This window comes from Pteropus medius, unplaced genomic scaffold (genome assembly GCF_902729225.1).
Source record: "Pteropus medius unplaced genomic scaffold, Ma_sr-lr_union100, whole genome shotgun sequence".
NCBI classification, from domain to species: Eukaryota; Metazoa; Chordata; class Mammalia; order Chiroptera; family Pteropodidae; genus Pteropus; species Pteropus medius.
The window spans coordinates 14,593,439-14,613,003 of record NW_024349225.1 but is presented as its reverse complement, the minus strand read 5'-3'; the positions used below and the strand labels follow the sequence as shown (position 1 = coordinate 14,613,003).

General features: G+C 43.6%; 1 protein-coding gene across 2 annotated transcripts; it reads left to right on the top strand.

Annotated features, from left to right (window-relative positions):
* The first annotated feature begins 5,767 nt into the window (after positions 1-5,767).
* TIPRL (TOR signaling pathway regulator) lies at positions 5,768-19,329 on the top strand. 2 transcript variants are annotated; one of them, XM_039881516.1, is made up of 7 exons: positions 5,768-6,103; positions 9,704-9,883; positions 10,522-10,621; positions 11,869-12,000; positions 16,118-16,213; positions 17,983-18,045; positions 19,009-19,329. In XM_039881516.1, the coding sequence occupies exons 1-7, from the start codon at positions 6,000-6,002 to the stop codon at positions 19,150-19,152; spliced, it is 819 nt and encodes a 272-aa protein (XP_039737450.1). In that variant the 5' UTR covers positions 5,768-5,999; the 3' UTR covers positions 19,153-19,329. The 2 variants fall into 2 exon arrangements, with proteins under 2 accessions (XP_039737450.1, XP_039737451.1); XM_039881517.1 differs by lacking the exon at positions 5,768-6,103 and adding an exon at positions 6,201-6,418.
* Positions 19,330-19,565: the final 236 nt, after the last annotated feature.

Here is a 19,565-nt window from a genome sequence, read left to right as displayed (position 1 = left end):
GAAAAAACAAAAAATGATCGAAGTAATGATTTCACTATATACTATTGTATAGGTGACAGCTGTGTGAAAAACATGACCTTGATTTTGTGTTAAGAATTTTTTTTCAAAAAAGTAAGAAAAGGATATGTAATAATTCTCCTTTCCCAAATCAATTTGATAAACCATTCTCTTTGGGGTCCCCCCCGCCCCCCACCGCAACGACTTCTGAACTAAGCTAATGAAAAGCCTCATCCAAGTGAATCCTAAATGCTGGTTGAAGAATCAACACGTGACAGGACATCTTTGATATAATATCCAGTGGGCCTCATAAAACTGGTCAAAGCAAAATCATGCCGTCTGATGTGTGTTCAGCATGGGCTACTGTTTCCCTAGGCTGAACCTTTCCTGCCCTTAAAAGTCACCTAAGAGAAGTCTTTCCTGACCAATATAAAAGAGATTCTCTAACCGCTGCTCTCTCTCAGAGCTCCCTGTTCTATTTCTATACAAAATGTATCCCAATTTATGACATATCTATGTTTTCCATTTATCTATTTTGAGTATGTTTCTACTGGTAGACATAGACTCCATGGGGGCAGGATCTCTGTCTGTTTTGTTCACAACTTATGGGACCAGGGCCTAAACCAATACAACTTTTTAAATAAAGAAAAAAATAAATATACCTTCAAGGGTCTCTGGTTCTCGAATTTTGGGGTATATAAGGATCTCTTAGAAACACGATTGATTAAGAAGTTCAATATGTTGGGTTTTATTAAAATTAAAAGCTTTAGTGAGTCCAAGGACACCTTCAAGAAAATGAAAAGACAACCCTTGGAATGGGATAAACTATTTGCGAATCACACATCTGATAAAGGACTTGTAGAAAGAACCCCTCGACTCAATAATAAACAGATAAACAGCCCATTTTTAAGATGGACAAAGGATCTGAAGAGATGATTCTCCAAAGAAGGTATAGAAATGATCAGTAAGCACAGGAAAAGCTGCTGGAATTCATCAGCCAGTAGGGAAATGCACATCGAAACAGCAATGCGATTCCAGTTCACACCCTCTAGGGTGGCCTGAATGAAGAGGCAATAACAAGTATTGTGGAAGGTGGGGAGAAATTAGGACCCCTCGTTGGGATTTAAATGATGTCTCCATAAACGCTGTTTTACATTATAAAAGAAATCTTTTGGGGAGGTTTGTTAAAAAGCTGAGTGTCAGGCCCCATCCCCAGAGATGTCGACTGCAGAAAGTGTGGGGTGCCGCCCTTTGCTGTTTAGCATCACTCCCTCCTGCAGGGAACAAACCCTCACATTTCCTGTGGGAAACCATAGCTTCCCCCTGGGGGATAAGCCTTGGGGGTTGCATAGCATTGATCTGCATCCCCCTAACCCCCCAGCTCCAGAGGTGGGCTCTGATTGTCAGCATTTCTCATCTTTTTCAGCCACATGATTGGGTCAGGGATAGAGACAGGCCAGAATGAAGCCTTGAGGACATTTCGCTGAGAATACTGGGTGGAATCAAATCTAAGGAAGCGGTGCAGACAATGGGGGAGAATGAGAAATAGAAGAATGTAGGTGCTGGCTACACTGTGCGACCCCAGACGAAGCCTTCCCTGAAGTCTGACCCCTGGACTGATCAGTTATAGGAGCCCAGAAATATTTTTCTGTTACGTCCATGTGGTTTTATTTCTCTGTTGTTTGGAACAGAAATCATCTAACTCAGTGGTTCTCAGTATGACATTTTGGAAATCCGTGGGAGCTTTTCGTTTGTCACAATGATTAGGGGACGCTCCTGACATTGACTGGGAGGGGGTATGGATGACAGGCATCTTGCCATGCATGGGACAGTGAGAGACGACCTTTGAAGGACCTGCAAAAAACGTAAGTTCTTCGGCATGGCTTTGTGGTACATTGGTTTGTCCAGGAAACGCCATCACCATGTAAGCCGAGGGAGAAGTGTGCTTGGATTTGTTCAAACCTCACCAAGAGTCATTCACGACTTTGAAAAATCTCGTCACTGTGAACAGTGCCACTATGGTGTCAGATTTACCAGGACAAAGTTAAGTGACTCCGTCAATTTCTCCCAGGAAGAGTCTTAATCACCAGTCTGGAATTCTCTGCCCAGGCACCAGTAAGGGAATCTGTCACAGGGGCCCTCTCCATTCACCCCCCACCCCCAATAGAAAGAAGAGGCAACCTACATGATAAAATCCTTTCCAAGTTCTTTCACCCAAAGAAAAGACATCTTGCCCCCCAAATAATCTTTTCTTTTGTTAATAGCTTCCTTGTCCACTCTCCTTCCCATAAAAAACTTCCATTTTGCAGAACTCCTCAGAGTGCCTTTCCAGTTCCTACTTGGGATGCTGCCTGGTTCACCAATTGCTTAATAAAGCCAATTAGACCTCCAAATCTACTCGATTGAATTTTGTTTTTTAACAGCAGTTATGAGAATTAAATGATATGATGCTTGTAAAATGCCTAGGACTTAGCAAGCAGTAGTTAAAGTTAGCTATTATCAATTTTTAAATTATTACTATTATTAGAGTCTTTCTTAAACTGTAACATACTGAATAGGAATATCAGAGAATCTGATCATTTCGCCATTATTATGACTCTCCTCTGAAAAGAGCATATACCTAACCAATAAGGTTTGTGCCCAGGAGGTGATTTAAGCATTTGTGTAAAAGATAAATCCCAAATATGTCAGAGATCTAAATGTCAAAAATGAAACCCAAATAAATTATAAAAGAAAATAAAGATTAATTTCTTTATAACCTGGAAGCGGGATAAACTCTCCTAACTATGATACCACATGCAGAAATAATACTAGAAAAGATAAATTTGACTACACGATTTTAACATTTTGTCATGAAAAATCACCATAAGCAAAGTCCAAAAAAATGATAAATTGGGAAGAATATCTGCAACCTGTCACAAAGGAATATGTGACAATTAGAATCCTGGCAGGAATCAGAAATCACTCCCAAATAGCTTAAATAAAGAGATTTTAACGAAGGGATGACCTGAACGGATATGGGCAAGAGTTAAGGGAATAAACCATGGCTGTGACTCGCGCAGAGACAGGTGGCATCAGAATGTCCTCACTGAAGTATTTCTGATTGATAAGTAGGATAGAATTTCCTTCCTCTAAGGCTGACGAGACAAAGGAAGAAATAATGTCAGAGCCCGCTGGGAGCTGAACCGTTGAGAAGGAAGAGCTGCTGAGAGCTGTGTAGGAAGACGCAGTCCGCGCTGAAGCTGGGAGGTTTTAGTCTTGTTAAACTCGGAAAACAGTGTTTGTTGTTTGGAGCACCTTTTCTTTATTTCTTTTCATTTTCCCTTGGTTTATTTGGGGATATTCTTTTGCTAATAACCCATGAGACTTACGGTATTTCTATTAAGACAGTTGGGCAGGGAAAAGACGTTTTTCTCTGCTTTCAGGGGAGCAGAGGGCCCCTAGTGGCCAATGTTGGAGCTGCAGGAGTCCCAGAGGAGGGCCGGGCGGGCCTGGGAGGTGGGCCGGGTGCAAAAGACAGCGGCGAGGTGGAGGGAAGATGGGCCAGAGCATGGGAGAAAGACTGCGAGAGGGAGGGAGGAGATTGCAAGGGAAAGGGGGCTGGAATGAAAAAGACCAGGCAAGACCGAAGAAATGCCAGTGCCAGACTATAAAACATATGATATATTCAAGTTACTTTTAGCAAATCAACACTTCTAATAATCTTATCCGATACAATGCAATAATGTTTCTCTACCCAGAAAAATTAGAACAGTGAAGTATTTTTGATTGAAAAGTAGGAAAGAATTTTTAAAGAAAAATAATATTGCTGAAGGAAGTGTTCCTGTTCCCGTTTAAATGATGGCCATATGTTATACATAAGCTATTGACTTAATTGAATTTAAAATGTTCTATCACAGATGGCAATGTTCTACCATATAATTGTGCTAACAACAAAAAGTTATTAAAAGATAAGTATTACCAGTGGGGTGGGCAGACAATGAGACGTACATTTAAGGTTGAATTATTCATATTTTCTTTTTTCGCTCTTGTCAGGGTGTCTCTTTTACTTATAATGTTATTTGGTAATAATGGGAAAGGTTTAAATTTAAGATCTTTGTAGAAGGGAGTCCCATCAGATGGCTTTCTTGATTTTTCCCCTTATTCCTCCTCGTGGTAAATCCTGCAATGAGGTGAACCTCTGATTCTTGAATCCTACTTCCTATTAATTACACGGAAAACTCTGAAAAAAGTTCAGATTTTTGGGTGCCTCCCAACACCTACTAATTGAACGTTTCTGGAGATGGGTTGTCCTTACACTAGCATTTGGAACTAGGGCCCCAGCAATATCTATTAAACTAAAATAAATCTATGCTTCTTGGCCCAGAGATCCTACTTTTGGGAATTTATCCCGTAGAAATAAAAGCACCCAATACAGAATATACATATGCAAGAAAGTTTATTGCAACATTATCTGTTGTGGCAAAAAGTATGAACAAAGCGAACACTTGTCCACAGAGGAAAGGTTGAATAAACTAGAATAGCCATACTATGAGTTATATTATTAAATGAAAAAGAGATAAAGTGATATCGACTGATTTAGAAGGATTTTTCACCATGTATATTGTTAGGAAAATATAGTGATAAGTAAAAATATATATTTTGGAAGAGCATAGAAGTGTATAAAGCTATGTACTATAAAAGTATATTTGTTCTGGAACTTAAGTCAGCTAATGTAGTTCTCTGAAAGACAGAGTTTGCGACGGCTAGCTTTTGTTTCTCCTTTATTAATGGATTGGTATTATTTCCAAAGCGACATTTCTTTTTCTAAAAATAAATTCAGATGCAATCGATCCTGTCTTTTCTGAGCTCCTCGAATCCTATGTGTCTTTTATACCTCCCCCCTACCCAGTTACACTGCTGAAATATTTATATTCTCATCCCTAGCATCTCCTCCCCCACCGACCTCCCCCGTTTAAATTCCCCAATCTGGGTTATCTAATTCTTTCTCTTCCCTCCCCTCCGCAGAAGCTGGCTTCTCTTATATGTTTTATGTGAATACTTGGGGGATGAAGGGTTGTGGGTCGGGGAACCCAAGGAGATGTTTAAAGTAGCTCCTAGTTTCCACTGAGCTCTTTGGTTGTACAGAACAGAGACTCTTCCAAGGTTTTTGAAGCTCCGGGAAACTTGATCTAAGGATACACATGAGAAAAAGGAAAGCGCTCTCAGTGCAGGGACTAAGTTCATTCCTTGTTTCTCCATCACAGTCTTCGCTGGAGTAATGGCCTCCTCTTCTCCCTCTGGGCTTGATGCTTCGACACCATTCCCTACCTGCTACACTCATTTCCTGTGCATGGGGTTCTGCCTTTCTCTCTTGCTGCTGTATAGCTAGAGTCCTGGCTCTTGGTCCTCGGATCTGGGGCTGGATCCTCAGCCTGAATCGCTCCTTCTCCCTCTTCCTGGTGTGCTTCCCCTCTGAGCAGGAGTGTCCCTGTTTGTTTAACGTTGGCCTTCTCCTGAGGGGTCCGCCCGTCTCTCTCGGCTTCCTCCCACCAGCTGTCTCGGGAATCCAGCCCGATGATCCCCAGTTTGATCCAGCGGGTCCATCCAGGCCCCCGTCTGGCCTAAGTTGACCAAGCCCTACAACACCTGTACGGTAAAAGCCCCCGAAATGACGCCAACCAATGAGTTCAGGGGGGAGGTGCGTCCCCGACCACACCCCCTTGCGGCATAAGCCCCGCCCCTCGCCCGCTCCACTTTCCTTTCTTCCGGTGCGTCGTGACGTAAGACGTGGGTCACGCAGCATTGGCGGGAGGGCCCGGAAGCAAAAGGCGAAGGGGCGGGGAAAAGGCGGAAAGGAGGGCGGGCGTCCCGGCGGGCGGCGCGGGCGGGGCCGGGCCGGGCCTGGTAACGGCTCGCGGGCCGAGGGGGCTGGGCCGCTACGAGGGAGGGGAGCGGGTGTCCGCCGCCGCCGCCGCCGCCCCAGCCTGTTCCGGACGGCGCCCGCGGGCCCCGCCTCGGCCATGATGATCCACGGCTTCCAGAGCAGCCACCAGGACTTCACCTTCGGGCCCTGGAAGCTGACAGCGGCCAAGACCCACATCATGAAGTCAGCGGACGTGGAGAAGTGAGGCTCCGGGGCCCGGGTCGGGGCGCGGGCGGGAGCTGGGCCTGGGCGGGAGGCCGGGCGACTCGCGCAGCGTCCACCCTCCCCGGGGGCCGAGGCTCTGCCCCGAAGACGGGACCTTTGAGTGACAACATCGGTGAATGACCGTGTCGCCCCCCTCGCGTCCTTCGGCTGGGGTTCGCCAGGCGCTGCCTGCGTCTGAGTAGCGCATGACTGCGCCGGCGGACTTGCCTCTCCCCGCGGGTCTCCACCTGCCCCAGCCGGCGCCGCCTTTGCACCATGTGTACCTGGGTGGCTCTGACCTGTTTGCTTGGGGTTAGTAACGGGGGCGATATATATGCTCGGCGTTTAGTACGTCAGGTGCGGCGCCAGGCAGTTGAGATACGGAAGATGGAAGCCAACCTCGACTCGGGGAGTTCACAGCCTGCGGAGGAGGACAGGCGGTTACCGTACAGCGCCGAGTTGCTGTTCCGTAGAGATAGGTCCTGTTTTAGGAGAGCAGGGCATCCAGGAAGTTGGGGTGCCTGAACTGAATCTTGACGACGTGTGGGGGCTCAGAGGGCACATGTAAAGCCGGGAGGTCAGGGAGAGTGAGAGCCATGGTGTGTTTGAAGAACTGTTTCTGTGCGGTTGGAGCGCGAGGTTCCAGAGGGGGACTCGGAGTAGAGGCAGAGAGAGGCAGGCCCCACGGGAGCGGAGGTATTGCCGAGAGAATTTTTATGCCCAGCTAAGACGTTCTGGATTTTGTCTGACGACCACCGGCTGTACTGATACACAGAGGAGCGACATTCTCAGTTGTGCACTCTGCAGGAGGCGATGTGGAGGATGATGGGTTGGAGGAGGGCTGCGGGACTGGGTCCGAGGCTGCCAGTTAGAAGGCCAGGGAGGACAGGAGAGGTTTGGGAGGAGTAAGCCCCTGGATTTGACGGCCAGGGGATCAAGGGAGAAGGAAGGGAAGAGGAGGAACCTGTAGGGAGGGCAAGATTTCTAGCTTGGGCTGTTATTGCAGGGGAAGCATTGCCATTGAACGAGGTCAGAAACACAGCAGGAGAGGCAGGTGTTGGATAGAGGGTGAGTTAGAGGGTGAGTTTGTTGAAATGTGCCTTGCGTGTGGGTCATAAAGTGGAGATGTAGTGGATGTTTGGATATATTTATCCTGGAGCTTAAAAAAAGCTTGTTTTTGGCTTTGGGAATCATCACCTTTCAGCTGATACCTGGAGCCTTGGGAGTGAATGAAGATCATCAAGAAGAAGAGGACAAGGTCATGAGCTGGAACCCTAGGAAGCGCCCGCATTCAAGATCTAGGCAGAGGGAGGTGACCAGGGAATAGAGGAGACTCTTGAAAGGGTATTTAGCTGACTAAAAAAAAGAAAGAAAGAAAGAAAAAAGATAATCTTGAAGACTCACTAAGAAAAGCTAGGAAGATACAGAAAAGGAAAAATTCATCCCACCACAAATTTACTGAGTGTTCTTCTCCATATAACTTTCTCTGTTACATATTGCACCATATACATATAATTGTGCTATCTATAAAGCAGTCAGCTTCCAATTGTGGTTACCTGTATAATTACTTACAGATTCTCTAAGAGGTGCTGGATGCATGGGGAGTTTTAAAGGGAATCAGATTTCAGATCTTTAATCTCTTTATTTGTTATTTCTAGAGTAGATCTGCCTGAATATACTTAGTCCTGCTTCCTATGACGAAAGAAAGGTTTACCCCTCACCCATCCTATATTTTTCTGTGATGCATTGCCCTAGGATATAAGAATCTCTAGGGTGCTAAATAAATGGATTATGGAGATTATTGGATTAAGGAAGCTTCCTTTAATGAATTAAGGCATCTTAATCCCATAGACGCTTCCTATCTTCCCTGCCTTATAAATGATGATACCCATTTGTTAAGAGTAAAGCTTGATATTAGAAATGGTGTTCAGATACTCTGGATTTAGAACATTTGAAGCAGTGTAAGTTAGTGATTCTTTTACACATATAACTAAAATATTTCATAGGACTACCAGAGGTGTACACATCAGTTGAACTTGAGCACATTGTCTCACGGTATTGTTAAATGTGATGACTCCCGATCATCAAGAAAAGGGAAAATAATATTTTATATTTTCTGTTGAAGAACACAAAGAAGTCTGTAATACATTTGGAAATTTTCCAAAATCAATCAATAAAAAAATTTGTTTCATAAGGTAACTGGAAAAATTCACCTCCATGGACCCTCTGTGTTAGTTACGCTTTCAGGTCGCAAGGAACAGAGACCCAGGTTGCCTTAAGTAATGGGAATTTAATAATATATGAGGAAATAATCAAACAGAATTATCTCAGAAAAGGGACAGCAGTTCTCGGGGCCCCACCAATTGTGTAGAAGTCTCTACTCTTGTTACTGCTGTTTCTCTGTCTCTGTTCTGTCTGCGTCCCTTGCTATTGATTAACATTATCATTCTCCCTCCTCTCTACCTCGTGGCTTCTCTTTCCTGCCCCCTCTCTCGGTCTGTACTTCATTTGGCTCTCGTTCAGTTACGACAAGAGAGATCAAAGTAAGTTTAATTGACCATTATTCAATTCAGCATGAGAGTGTTGGGCAGAGTTCTCAGGCTAAAATGCAGGAGTTCTCGCCAGCTCATAAATAATTGCCTTTGGTTGAGGAGCTGAACTTCCAGAGCTAAATTGAACGTCCCGGTTGTGACTGCGGTGATGAGTCAAAGGTGTGGTAATTTATACATAGAGCTACTTATTTCAGAAGCGAGTAGCCGCCACTTAAAACTTTATAACAGGGATTGCAAACTCCTCACCCCTCTCAAGGGCCAAGGTTACTGGTGAATCGGAGAGCCTGTGCCCCAGTTAAAGGGGCAACCTCTACTCAAGTTTTAGCCAGTTGGTGCCATGTGGCAATATAGGTCCCATGTTGCCAGGTCTTCCATTTTTTTCAAAAAAGAAAAATCGGAAGTCTAGATTTCTCTAAAACCTCTTAATTTTTGTAGCAACTGTCTCTCAGTAATTGTTGGCAACTATTTTAAATATTGTTCAGGCTAACGAAACACATCTGTGGATTAATAATTTGTGATTCTGGCTTTAAAGGATGTCTGATGTAACTTTCTTCCCTAATGAGGCCGGCCAGATAAGGTCCAAGTATTAGAGAGCAGGCCAGCATAATAGAAAGAGAGTTACTAGCTCTGCGATCTTGAGTTAGCTATCTGAACTCTGAGCCTTTCTTAGCTCACAAGGCAGTTTTGAGGATCAAACTCAACTACCTCAGAAGCAATTTCTGATCATCCTCCCTGTTAATAGCCTCCCCCATTACCTTGCCTTATATTTTGTATGTCATTTATCACTCGCTGACATTATAGTGTGTATTTATTTCTATACTTGTTTATTATCTGTCAGTATAGTCTACTCCCTAGTACAGTGTCATAAAGATATACGTGGAGAGAATGGATGGATGATGAAAGCATTTGTAGAGCGCAAATGGATCATGTTTCTGAAGTCACGGATGATTTAACTCATTCAATAGCGTAGGGAGCACTCTGTTGACATCCAGAGGAAACAAGTGCTAACCGCAGGGTAACCTGCCTGACTTTTGGTTGTGCGAAGGTTAGCCGATGAACTGCATATGCCGTCTCTCCCCGAAATGATGTTTGGAGACAACGTTTTAAGAATTCAGCACGGTTCTGGCTTCGGGATTGAGTTCAACGCTACGGATGCGCTGAGATGCGTGAACAACTACCAAGGCATGCTGAAGGTGGCCTGCGCCGAGGCGTGGCAGGAGAGCAGGTGAGGGTCTGGGCCGCGCGGGCGAGGCAGAAGGGAGCCGAAGGAAAGGTCCAGTCCTGGTGTACGTAGTGTGTCAGAATGCAGGGCTAGCATGGTTATTAAAGTCGACAGTTGGATCATTCTTGAATTAATTTTGCTCATCAACAAAATGGAGATTAGTTACCCCACCTCTCGAATATTCGTTGAGTTGAATTGAATTACACCTGAGCTGAGCCGTGCAGTACACCCTATTTTAACGTTGCTGTTTTCGAAGAAAAATGTTTACGATTTGCCTTGAAAATTTGAGGAGCTTTGAAATTAAGAAAAATGGATTTTCTTTGAGAATCAAATCAGCAGTTATTTACTTTGTGACTGTTAAGTACTGGGTACCTTGCAGGAAGCAAAGAGAACTGAACCTCCTTTTAAACCGCATCCTCAAGCAGTGTGCAGGTTAATTGGAAAGATGACATCGGCACATGACAAGTTAAATAAAACAAATGTGCAAGAAAAAAGAGAAAGATTTGTTAGTGAATTATGACAAGCATATGTATTTGGTAGCATATCTTATGCTATTCGTAGACTGTAATTTGGTGTGACATGAATACAGATGATCAATGCTCTGCGTCACCAAATCTGACCCTTCTCATTTTGTATTTGAGGACGGAGGGCGAACACTCCAAGGAGGTTGTTAAACCATACGATTGGACCTATACGACAGATTATAAGGGTACATTACTTGGAGAATCACTCAAGTTAAAGGTAAATCTTATTTTATGAGTCATTGTCTTGAACAGTCTTAGCATTAGAACTTTCTAGCAGTGGGTTTTATTCCTAAAAGTGTGGTCGGTAGCAATGGCAAACTGCCTTAATGTTATCATTATTATCAAGAAGCATTAAAATGTATCTGTCCTTGATGTGATGTGTTAGGTGATTTAGACAGAACCTGCTAGCTAGTAGCTTCCAGTTCTATAGCTGAACAGACACGTGGGCAAATAGGACTTTTGGCCAGACAATTTGTCCTGCCCACATTCTGCGTGAGCCTGGCAGGACTTTAGGCAAGTGACCGAATCCATCTATCCAAGTCTCAGTTTATCAGTAAGCTGGGTAAACAGAAATGTCTGCCTCACAGCAGAGCTTTGGTATAAGATAACCTGCGGGATGCTCTCCGCGACTTCTAAAGCTCTGTGCTGCTATGAGTTTGCACCTGTGTGAGCCCTGCTTACGGGGCGCCCTGCTAAATGACACTTGGCGAGATGGGATTGGTAGATCTCACACTGGGAGCTTAGCTCTATTTTGAAATCATACAGTGTGACGGAAATGAGGTTTGGCTTAGGTTGCAGTCTCTAAATATCACCTTCTGTTATAGAGAACAAAATTATTTCCGTGTAACTATTTACATTAAAAGCGGTTACTGGAGACCCTGTATCAGATGTTGACACTTAGGCAGAAAGGTTACGGTCGGGGTTGTACGTGGGCTCCTTGTCCCTGCAAAGAATTTTCTAATCTTGGGAAGGTAGAAGTTCAGAGCAGGAACTTAATTCTTGTCTTCAGTTGCTACTGCTCTGCATCCCAAGCCTTAACTATGTTTCTGTGCTGCTTCCAAGACAAAAACGTAGGTTTTGAGAGAAAACGTATTCATTCACTCATTCATTCTTGAGCTCTTACTGCGTGCCAGGCACTAACCCTCGGAGCCCTCCTTTACAGTCTCATGAGGGAGGGAGGCTCTGCAAGTCCCTTATGATGCCTCACGGATTGATTGATGTCCTCTCTCCTCACTCCTGATTGATAAACTTGGCAAATTGCATAGGCCGTTTGACATTTCATTGCCAGGAACGAGGAGGTGGGAACTTGTTTTACCCTGACACCGTTTCGATGATGACTGGCCTGTGGGCTGACTTAGGAGAAGCCTCCGGAGGCCATGCAGTAGCGGTAGCTGTTCGCCTACGTCTCTAGCACCTTAAACATTTTTTTTTTTTTATGTGCTCCTTCTTAAATGTTTTCTTCAGGTTGTACCTACAACAGACCATATAGATACCGAGAAATTGAAAGCCAGAGAACAAATTAAGTTTTTTGAAGAAGTTCTCCTGTTTGAGGATGAACTTCATGATCATGGAGTTTCAAGCTTAAGTGTGAAAATTGTGAGTATTATGATTTTTGTTTAAAATCTTTCTTCCGTTCTTGCCATTGGTCAAAAATGTAAGGCTCACTTTGAGTCATAGTGCCTTAACATGATGTCATGTAAAGATTCACTTGGGTCTAGAGGATTTGTTACTATATCCATTATAAAATTCACAAAATCTTAGTATATTGTTATGACTTCAGTTTAGCAAGCATTTATTCAAGACTCGCCTGACCACTTTGCAGTTATTATTTAATTTGAATGAAAACTATGGCTTATTTTTCACATTTTGAATTAAAAATGGTATTGAAAGGCTCTGCAGACAGCAAGGTGGATGTCATTTGAAGAAGTGACCCACGCGTCAGGACTTCTGTGCACCATTAAACCACACTTCAGTTTCCAGCATAGACGTGGAAGCAGCAGTGACAAGTGGCGGAATGTGCTTAAGAGGAGAAGCAGACAGGCCACACGCAGTCATTCCTGTTCGCTTACTATTAGGTCGTAACTGGGTTTCTAAAGCTTTCCTGAAAAACTTCAACTGTATTAAATACCTCATCCTTTAAGACCTAGCTAAAGTGTCACCTCCTCTGTGAGCCTTTCCACAGCGGGTTAAGTAACCCTTCTCCATCCTCTTATAAGTACTTTGTTTTTAACTTCTCCGTCATAGTACTTAGAAGGTCTGTCAAAGATAGGCCCCCGCATCGAACATTGTCCTTGAAGCGTAACGATTGTGGGCGTTGTGATTTAAACAATGGTAAAGCATTGAATGAAATGGAAAACAATAAATCAGAGGCAGCAATACATCTGTTTTAAGGTCAGGTTTTGCTGTAGAATGATAGGATTTTGGAATTGTAATGAATTTTTAGAGAATCATTTAGTTTAGCCTTCGTATTTTCTAGACGAGGCCCCCAAAGACTGGTTTACCTAAGGCTGTGAAACTAATTAGCGAGTTTTCTCTGAACCAATGTGTATCGTTACCCTAGTATTAGATCATCATTTTCCTGGCACCCTACTCCCTGCTCACCTGTTACTCCCTGCTTTTATCTTTCGTCATTCAGCTTGGCTCACTCCGACTCGTGCAGTCATTCATGTACCTTTCCGCCTGTCTCCCCAAAACTGACGATGTCGAATGCTCGTTCTGACTGCACATTTGGGTGTGTGTTTGTGTTCCAGCGGGTGGGCACGGGGGAGCACGGGGTTTTGTAGATGCGGGTGTTGGAGAGAGTGTGCACGTGAGTGTTGTATGTGTGAACCAGAGAAAACAGCACGTCTCGGGCCGAAGAGTATTGTCATCGTCATTGTGAAGTGTTCTTTCTTCTCACCTAGTGTAACTTTTTACAAGTCATGTGATAGGGTTGGATTTTTGAAACGCCTATAAGGATTTCATTAAAATAGTGTTCTTCCTGGGTTGGTTTCTTTCTAACCATGTATCAGATATTGCTCTGAATAAAATAAATGCCCTCGTTAGAGGTAATGGGTGTGGACAGATGAGGTTCTCTCGTATGGAAGCAGAGACTAGCCTGAGAAATAGGACGCAGGCGAGACAGCAGGAGTGTGGTGCCTGCGAGGCCAAGGGACTAGAACTTCTCAGGAAGGGAACACATCAGTTTTGTGCCGTAAAGGGACCTGGTGAGCTAGAGTGGCACGGTGTTCCTGAGACTAAAACTGGTTTTGTCGGTGTTAGCGATCAGGCTGGCGAGAGCAGTTTAAGTTGCTTGGTTGGGGATAAATGACATGTGGAGGCAGAGACCAGACTTTCACTCACTGGTGTAGGAGAAGAAACACATGGCTGGGAGGGAACATGAGGTTGACAGGTGTATGTGTGTGTGTGTTTTACATTTTAAATACGGGGAAGGCCCGAGCATCTTTTTTTAAAAAAATTGTATTATTATTATTATTATTTATGCCTACAGCACCTGGTCTTCCTAGGTGATCTCCCATCCAGGCCCGACCCTGCTTAGCTTCCGAGATCAGACATCGGGCTTGTTCAGGGTGGCGTGGCCGTAGACCGTAGACCGTAGACCGTGGCTCTACTGGAGCACGAACCCAGGTGTTCTGCATGTAAAGCAGACGTGCTCACCGCTGCACTATGGAACCACGTCCAGACCCGAGCATCTTTAGGTGTCCACAGGAAGGAGTCCTAGAGAGGGGAGAAAAGGGTGGACTGAGGATCCCGAGGATGAGGAGCAGGGGAGGAGCGGAAGGGGCTTGAGCCTTTGCTCTGGTGAGACGCCATGCTAGATGCTTGTCTACATCAACTCATGTGACCCTCAGGCAAGTTCTCTGAATACTTTCATGTCCGTATTTTACAGATGAGGAAAGGGAGGGTCAGAGAGGGTAACCTGCCCAAGGTCACATGCACAGTGAGTAGGTCTGACTCTCCGCCCTTGCTCATAACCCCTGGGATCTAGGTTAGCCCCAGACAGAAGAGGGAGCGGCTGCTTCCATGGCGGTGGGAGGGAAGGGGCACAGGGTCTGGGAAGTCTGCCTCCATTCCAGGGGACCCCAAACCTGGATTTTCTCACAGTTACCTAGATCAGCGATTTAGTGGTCTTTTACACCTTAGGACAAACAGTATTTCTTACTTGATGACACTTAAAGTAGGACACTTGCTGTGTGTGCTGAATGGAAAGGTGGGTGGGCAGATGTGGGAACGGAGGGCGTGGGTCAGCAAAGGCTTTTTAGAGGACGAGGCCCCTGATCCGGGTTCTGGGTGTATAAATTTGTCCTGCTGGACCAGGGAGGGGCCTGACGGGGGAACACGGTGACACCGACATATTTTCTGAGCTGGTGGCTTGGGAGAGTGGCTAATCAATTTAGCCTGTCCCATTACCGGCCGCTGCCAGAGAATAAAGCCTGAAGATGACCTCCAAATCCCTCGCTCGCCAAGGTCTTTAATTGGCCGTTGTTCATAGGGCTTTCTCTGACTTAAAATGTACATTATTCCCAATTGCTTTCAGATAGAATGGGAACCATCCCAGATTAATTTTAGTGTAACAGAGCTTTCCAAAGAGCTCCTGAAACAGGATAGCTTTTTAAGGATGACCTTACAGCTTTCCTCCTCGCTAGGAGTTTGGGGTACGGAGTAAATCCGTGTCTTCTCACTTGCCTCTGAGTCTTTTAACCTTGGTTGCAAAACCGATAGAAAGTTTTTAATTACTTTAGAATTGCAAAATTAGATGCCGATGAATGTTTATTTTTAGTTTCCATAAGACCGATTATAAATCATTCGAAAGAAATGCGATAGAAATGTGAAAGCTGCTTTGATAAGCAAAGTGACTTACTCGATATCCCTCATATTCTTGGGTGGAACCTTTTTGGTTGCTCTTAATTTATTTCACTGTTTCAGGTTTTGAAGTGATTTTTTCCACCTTAATTTTCCATTCTAAACCTAGACGATTTTTACTTAGAAAAGAAAAGAAAAGAGCCCAGGGCGAAAGAGGGGGCTTCGGGCTCTGCGCCGTGAGGTCTGGGACGAGCTGCATGAGAGTCCGCGGCTTTTGTCACTTTCGACGGCTTTGGTGTTGAATGGCGTTACTTACGTCTAATCGTAAGATGTTTAGTTCAGAAATTAATTTTTCTTTGTTTTTCTAAACGAGCTTCTCTCAGCAGTGTTTGTTTTTAGGTTAGAATTTCGTGCCCAGAGTCTTCTCTTGTCCTTGCTAGGGCTTAGGGCCTGTGGGACTGTGCTGTAACGGAAATCTAGGGAGAAGCTGTGTTCCTGCTAATAGGTTAATTTTTAACTTTCAGAGAAAATAAGTTTTCTGTCTACTGAACCCTGGCAGCACTGTGATACTCTCGAACGGCTCTGACAGCTCCCGGCCGGTTCTGTCCTGGCCAGAGCCAGGAGAGAGCGCTGTCCGCCTTCGGCATCTGTGTTGTGCTTGGGAGTCTAGGTGTGCTGGGCAGGAACACGTTTCACCTGCGGCACAAAGGAACCAGGACGTTCCACAATAGAACATAAACAAGGGTTTTTAGCCTTGGAGCTAGGAAAAAGAACCTCTAGGTCAAAGATTTCTATATACCGCCACTTCCGCCCTCCTCCAATGCTTAAAACAATTTTTTTTCTTTTAGCAATGTAACAAAATATTTAATTTTTATAAAAATATTAATGTCCTTTTTTTTTTTGTTTTCAGAGAGTAATGCCGTCTAGCTTTTTCCTGTTGTTGCGGTTTTTCTTGAGAATTGATGGCGTGCTTATCAGAATGAACGACACGAGACTTTACCACGAGGTATCTTCTCGCTTAGCGAGCACACTGATTGATGTCGGGCCTCTTCTTGCTGCTTCATTGTCTGTTTGAGAATTTTAAATTAAATAACGCTTTAGATTTTATGGCAATCTTTCTAACCATTAAGATCTATGTTTCACAGTCACTGTTGACTGCAGTTGCTGAAACATCGCATCTTCTTTTCCGAAAGTTCTGGCAGAAAATGTCTTCTACGGGACACTCCCTACCTGGCGGCGGGGCGGTGGGGGAGGGTTATGCTTTTAAAAAATTCTTATATGTCCTTAATCTAAGAAAACTGTCTCTTAACTCTCTTCCCTTAGTTTATAGTATGTATTGTTTATATGAGGAACTGATATTAGAAATAGCAATCACATGGCCTCCTAAAATTTGTGTACCATAATTATTTAGATAATTATTCTAAAGCTTGAAAGCTCTGTGCTCCATCTGAAGGAATCGTTAACACACAAGGTTTGTAGAAAAATAAAGTATTAGAAAAAGTGGAGGGAGGCTTAAACTGAGTCGTGACCATTCTTCATGGCCGCCTGTCCTTTCTGAACGAATTTTTACCTTCAGATTTGTGATCGTGTAGGATGATGCATTAGAGACGAGACCCTGGGTATCACGCAGGGTGGTCGCTGTAATGGTCACCTCTTACAACACCCCGATGAAATACTAAAAGTTGGCTGCATTTTTCTCCCTTAGAAAGGGCGAAATCTAAATTTTAAAAAATACTTGTTTTAACTCAACGATATCGAGTTTTTGAGGAATTACTCTAAAAAGATTCTATTATCTAATAATCCACAAATATAAATCAGGCAGTTGCTTAGGGTTGTATGTATATGGATGTCCGTGGCACTGCTGTTTGTAACCCAAAACGGAGGGAAAGAAGACACTTGGTGACCATTGAGTGGGCATTTATTAAGTTGTTTACTTTATCTCCGTGTAGTAGAGAAATTACAACCATTAAATGAGTGGCAGAGAGTTACAGTTAACTGATTCGGAGGGATGAGTGTAAGATTATGTTAGATTTTGTGTAGAGATTTCCTGATGTTAAGGCAGTGTCATAAGAGCTGCGATGGCTGATGGTTTATACTCTTTACATACTTTGTTATTTGATTTTTTAAAAATAATGAGCATTAGTCTATCTTTATTGACATAAAAGATTGAAACTTTAGGGAGTTTAATCTTGTTTTCTCTTATTGAAAAGTATTCCCCCCCCCAAAAAAAATGGTAATAAATTGCTGTTTTAAAACCTAACTTAAAAAAATCTTCAATGGGAAAAATTGAAGTACCAAAAAAAGTGATTTTCAATAAGCAATTTGGCAAGAATTTTGTGGAAACGGGAGAGAATAAAGTATTTTAAAATTCTTTTTTTGGAACATAAAAGTAGCCATAGTCGTGTGAGTAGATGATAATATTTATAGCTTAAGGAAAAGATTTAGTTACGAACTTGAACTAATAATAAAATCTCTTGCATATCTCACTTATATACATAATTACTTTCAAAGTAAAACCCTTGCTTGTGTTTCTCTTACATGGTAATTATCAAATCTGTTCACGTATTAGTATCTGATGTTACTGTGATTTATAGGGATTGGAATGAATAATTCAGAATTCTCGGTGAGAGTTAAGTAGCACTTACCTCACTGAGGAATAAGATAGTCTGCATGCTACTTTCACAAACGACTAAAATGTAAGCAGTTCTGTTTAATAGGAAAGGTTATAAAATCAGTGTAAATAAATCTGTTGCAACTTTTTATTTTCAAACACAGGCCGACAAGACCTACATGTTACGAGAATATACATCACGAGAGAGCAAGATTGCTAATTTAATGGTACAGTATTTAAATATCAGTTTTTAGACACCGGATTTTTATGTTTCATTTTAAATATGGTGCCTCCCCCACCGCATGCCTCACTTGTCCTCCCAAATCTGTATCCCTGAGCCTATTAATTCACTTAAAGGACTCTGTAGGAAAAATCCTGCTCAGGGATAACGTTTTTGAGTTTACCTCAAATCCAAGAACAGTTAGAGTTGTTAGGTACCTTAACCATCATCCAATCTAGTATCCACATTTTATTCTGGAAAAACCGAGACCCAGAGACGTGAATTACCGTGAGTCATGCATGTGGCACCCACTAGACGTCCTTTCCACCTGCCACCTTGCAGTTTCCTTCCTCCCAGTGTCCTCTTCCCCCCTAAAGTGTGGTAGCTCTGTAGCACGACTTGTTGGTTTTGGCGTAATTTCTCTTTATTTTTGTTTCCCTGGGACTCGCAAAGGGCTTTCTGTTTCCCCGGGACTCGTAAAGGGCTTCCTTGGCACTTAGAATTCTATAATGAGTTGCTTAGAAAGTGATACTTCCCTGCAGACTTGATATTGTCTTTTCACCCTTTGTGCTTATTTCTGGTCTGGGCGCAGAGGATACGTGGCTCAGACTAGTCACTTAGATTCCACTGTAGACCACACACTGGGTGCTGACTAAAGGCTGCTGCTCCCAGCGTACCAAAGCAGCGGGGGAGGGAGTGTGGATTAAGACGTAGTAAATTCTTAGGACGTTTGCGGGAGCATTGGAAATGCCATACTCCTATGATATTTGAGGAAATCATTGAGCGACAGCTAAAGAGTCAGTAACAAGAGATACGTTATTGTCAGGGACCCTTAGCGATATCCCTTATCTCCGTGTACCGCCCTGCATTTAAAAATCCGCACGCTTTATGAATGGTTGAACCAAAGCATTTCTAAAAAGTATCAGTGCAATAACTGAATATATGCTAATGTGATTTGTATATTTCCTAGCATGTTTCACCTTCCCTCTTCACGGAACCTAATGAAATATCCCAGTATTTACCGATAAAGGAGACAGTTTGTGAGAAGCTAATATTTCCAGAAAGAATTGATCATAACCCCGCAGACTCACAAGAAAATACACCTGTGGAGTAGCATGTGACGTGCCATACAGTCACCACAGAATCTGACTGGGGACCTTGGCTATTTGGACGGGGGTATTTTTATTATGAGAATTAATTGCCTTGTCAATGTGCAGATTTTCTGTAGCCTTAAAGGAAAAAAAATAAAAGACTATCGCAGGCAGGCTCCACGCAGCCGCCGTGTGTGTACTGTCTGTCTTCAGTTCATATTTCCTGGAGTTAAATTTGGATTTCTAAATTGTCACAAAGTGGGACGTCATCAGTAGTCTCACGAGCAGTGGGCATAATCTCCATCCATCGTGAGACGCCGTCTCCCCTGCGAGGACGTTCATTTTAATCGCCGAGTCGCAGCCCTGTGGCTTTCACGGCGTGGCGGTCGTGCACGGTGATGCCCTGGCTTGTCACCGTCGGCTCTGTGCTTTCTTG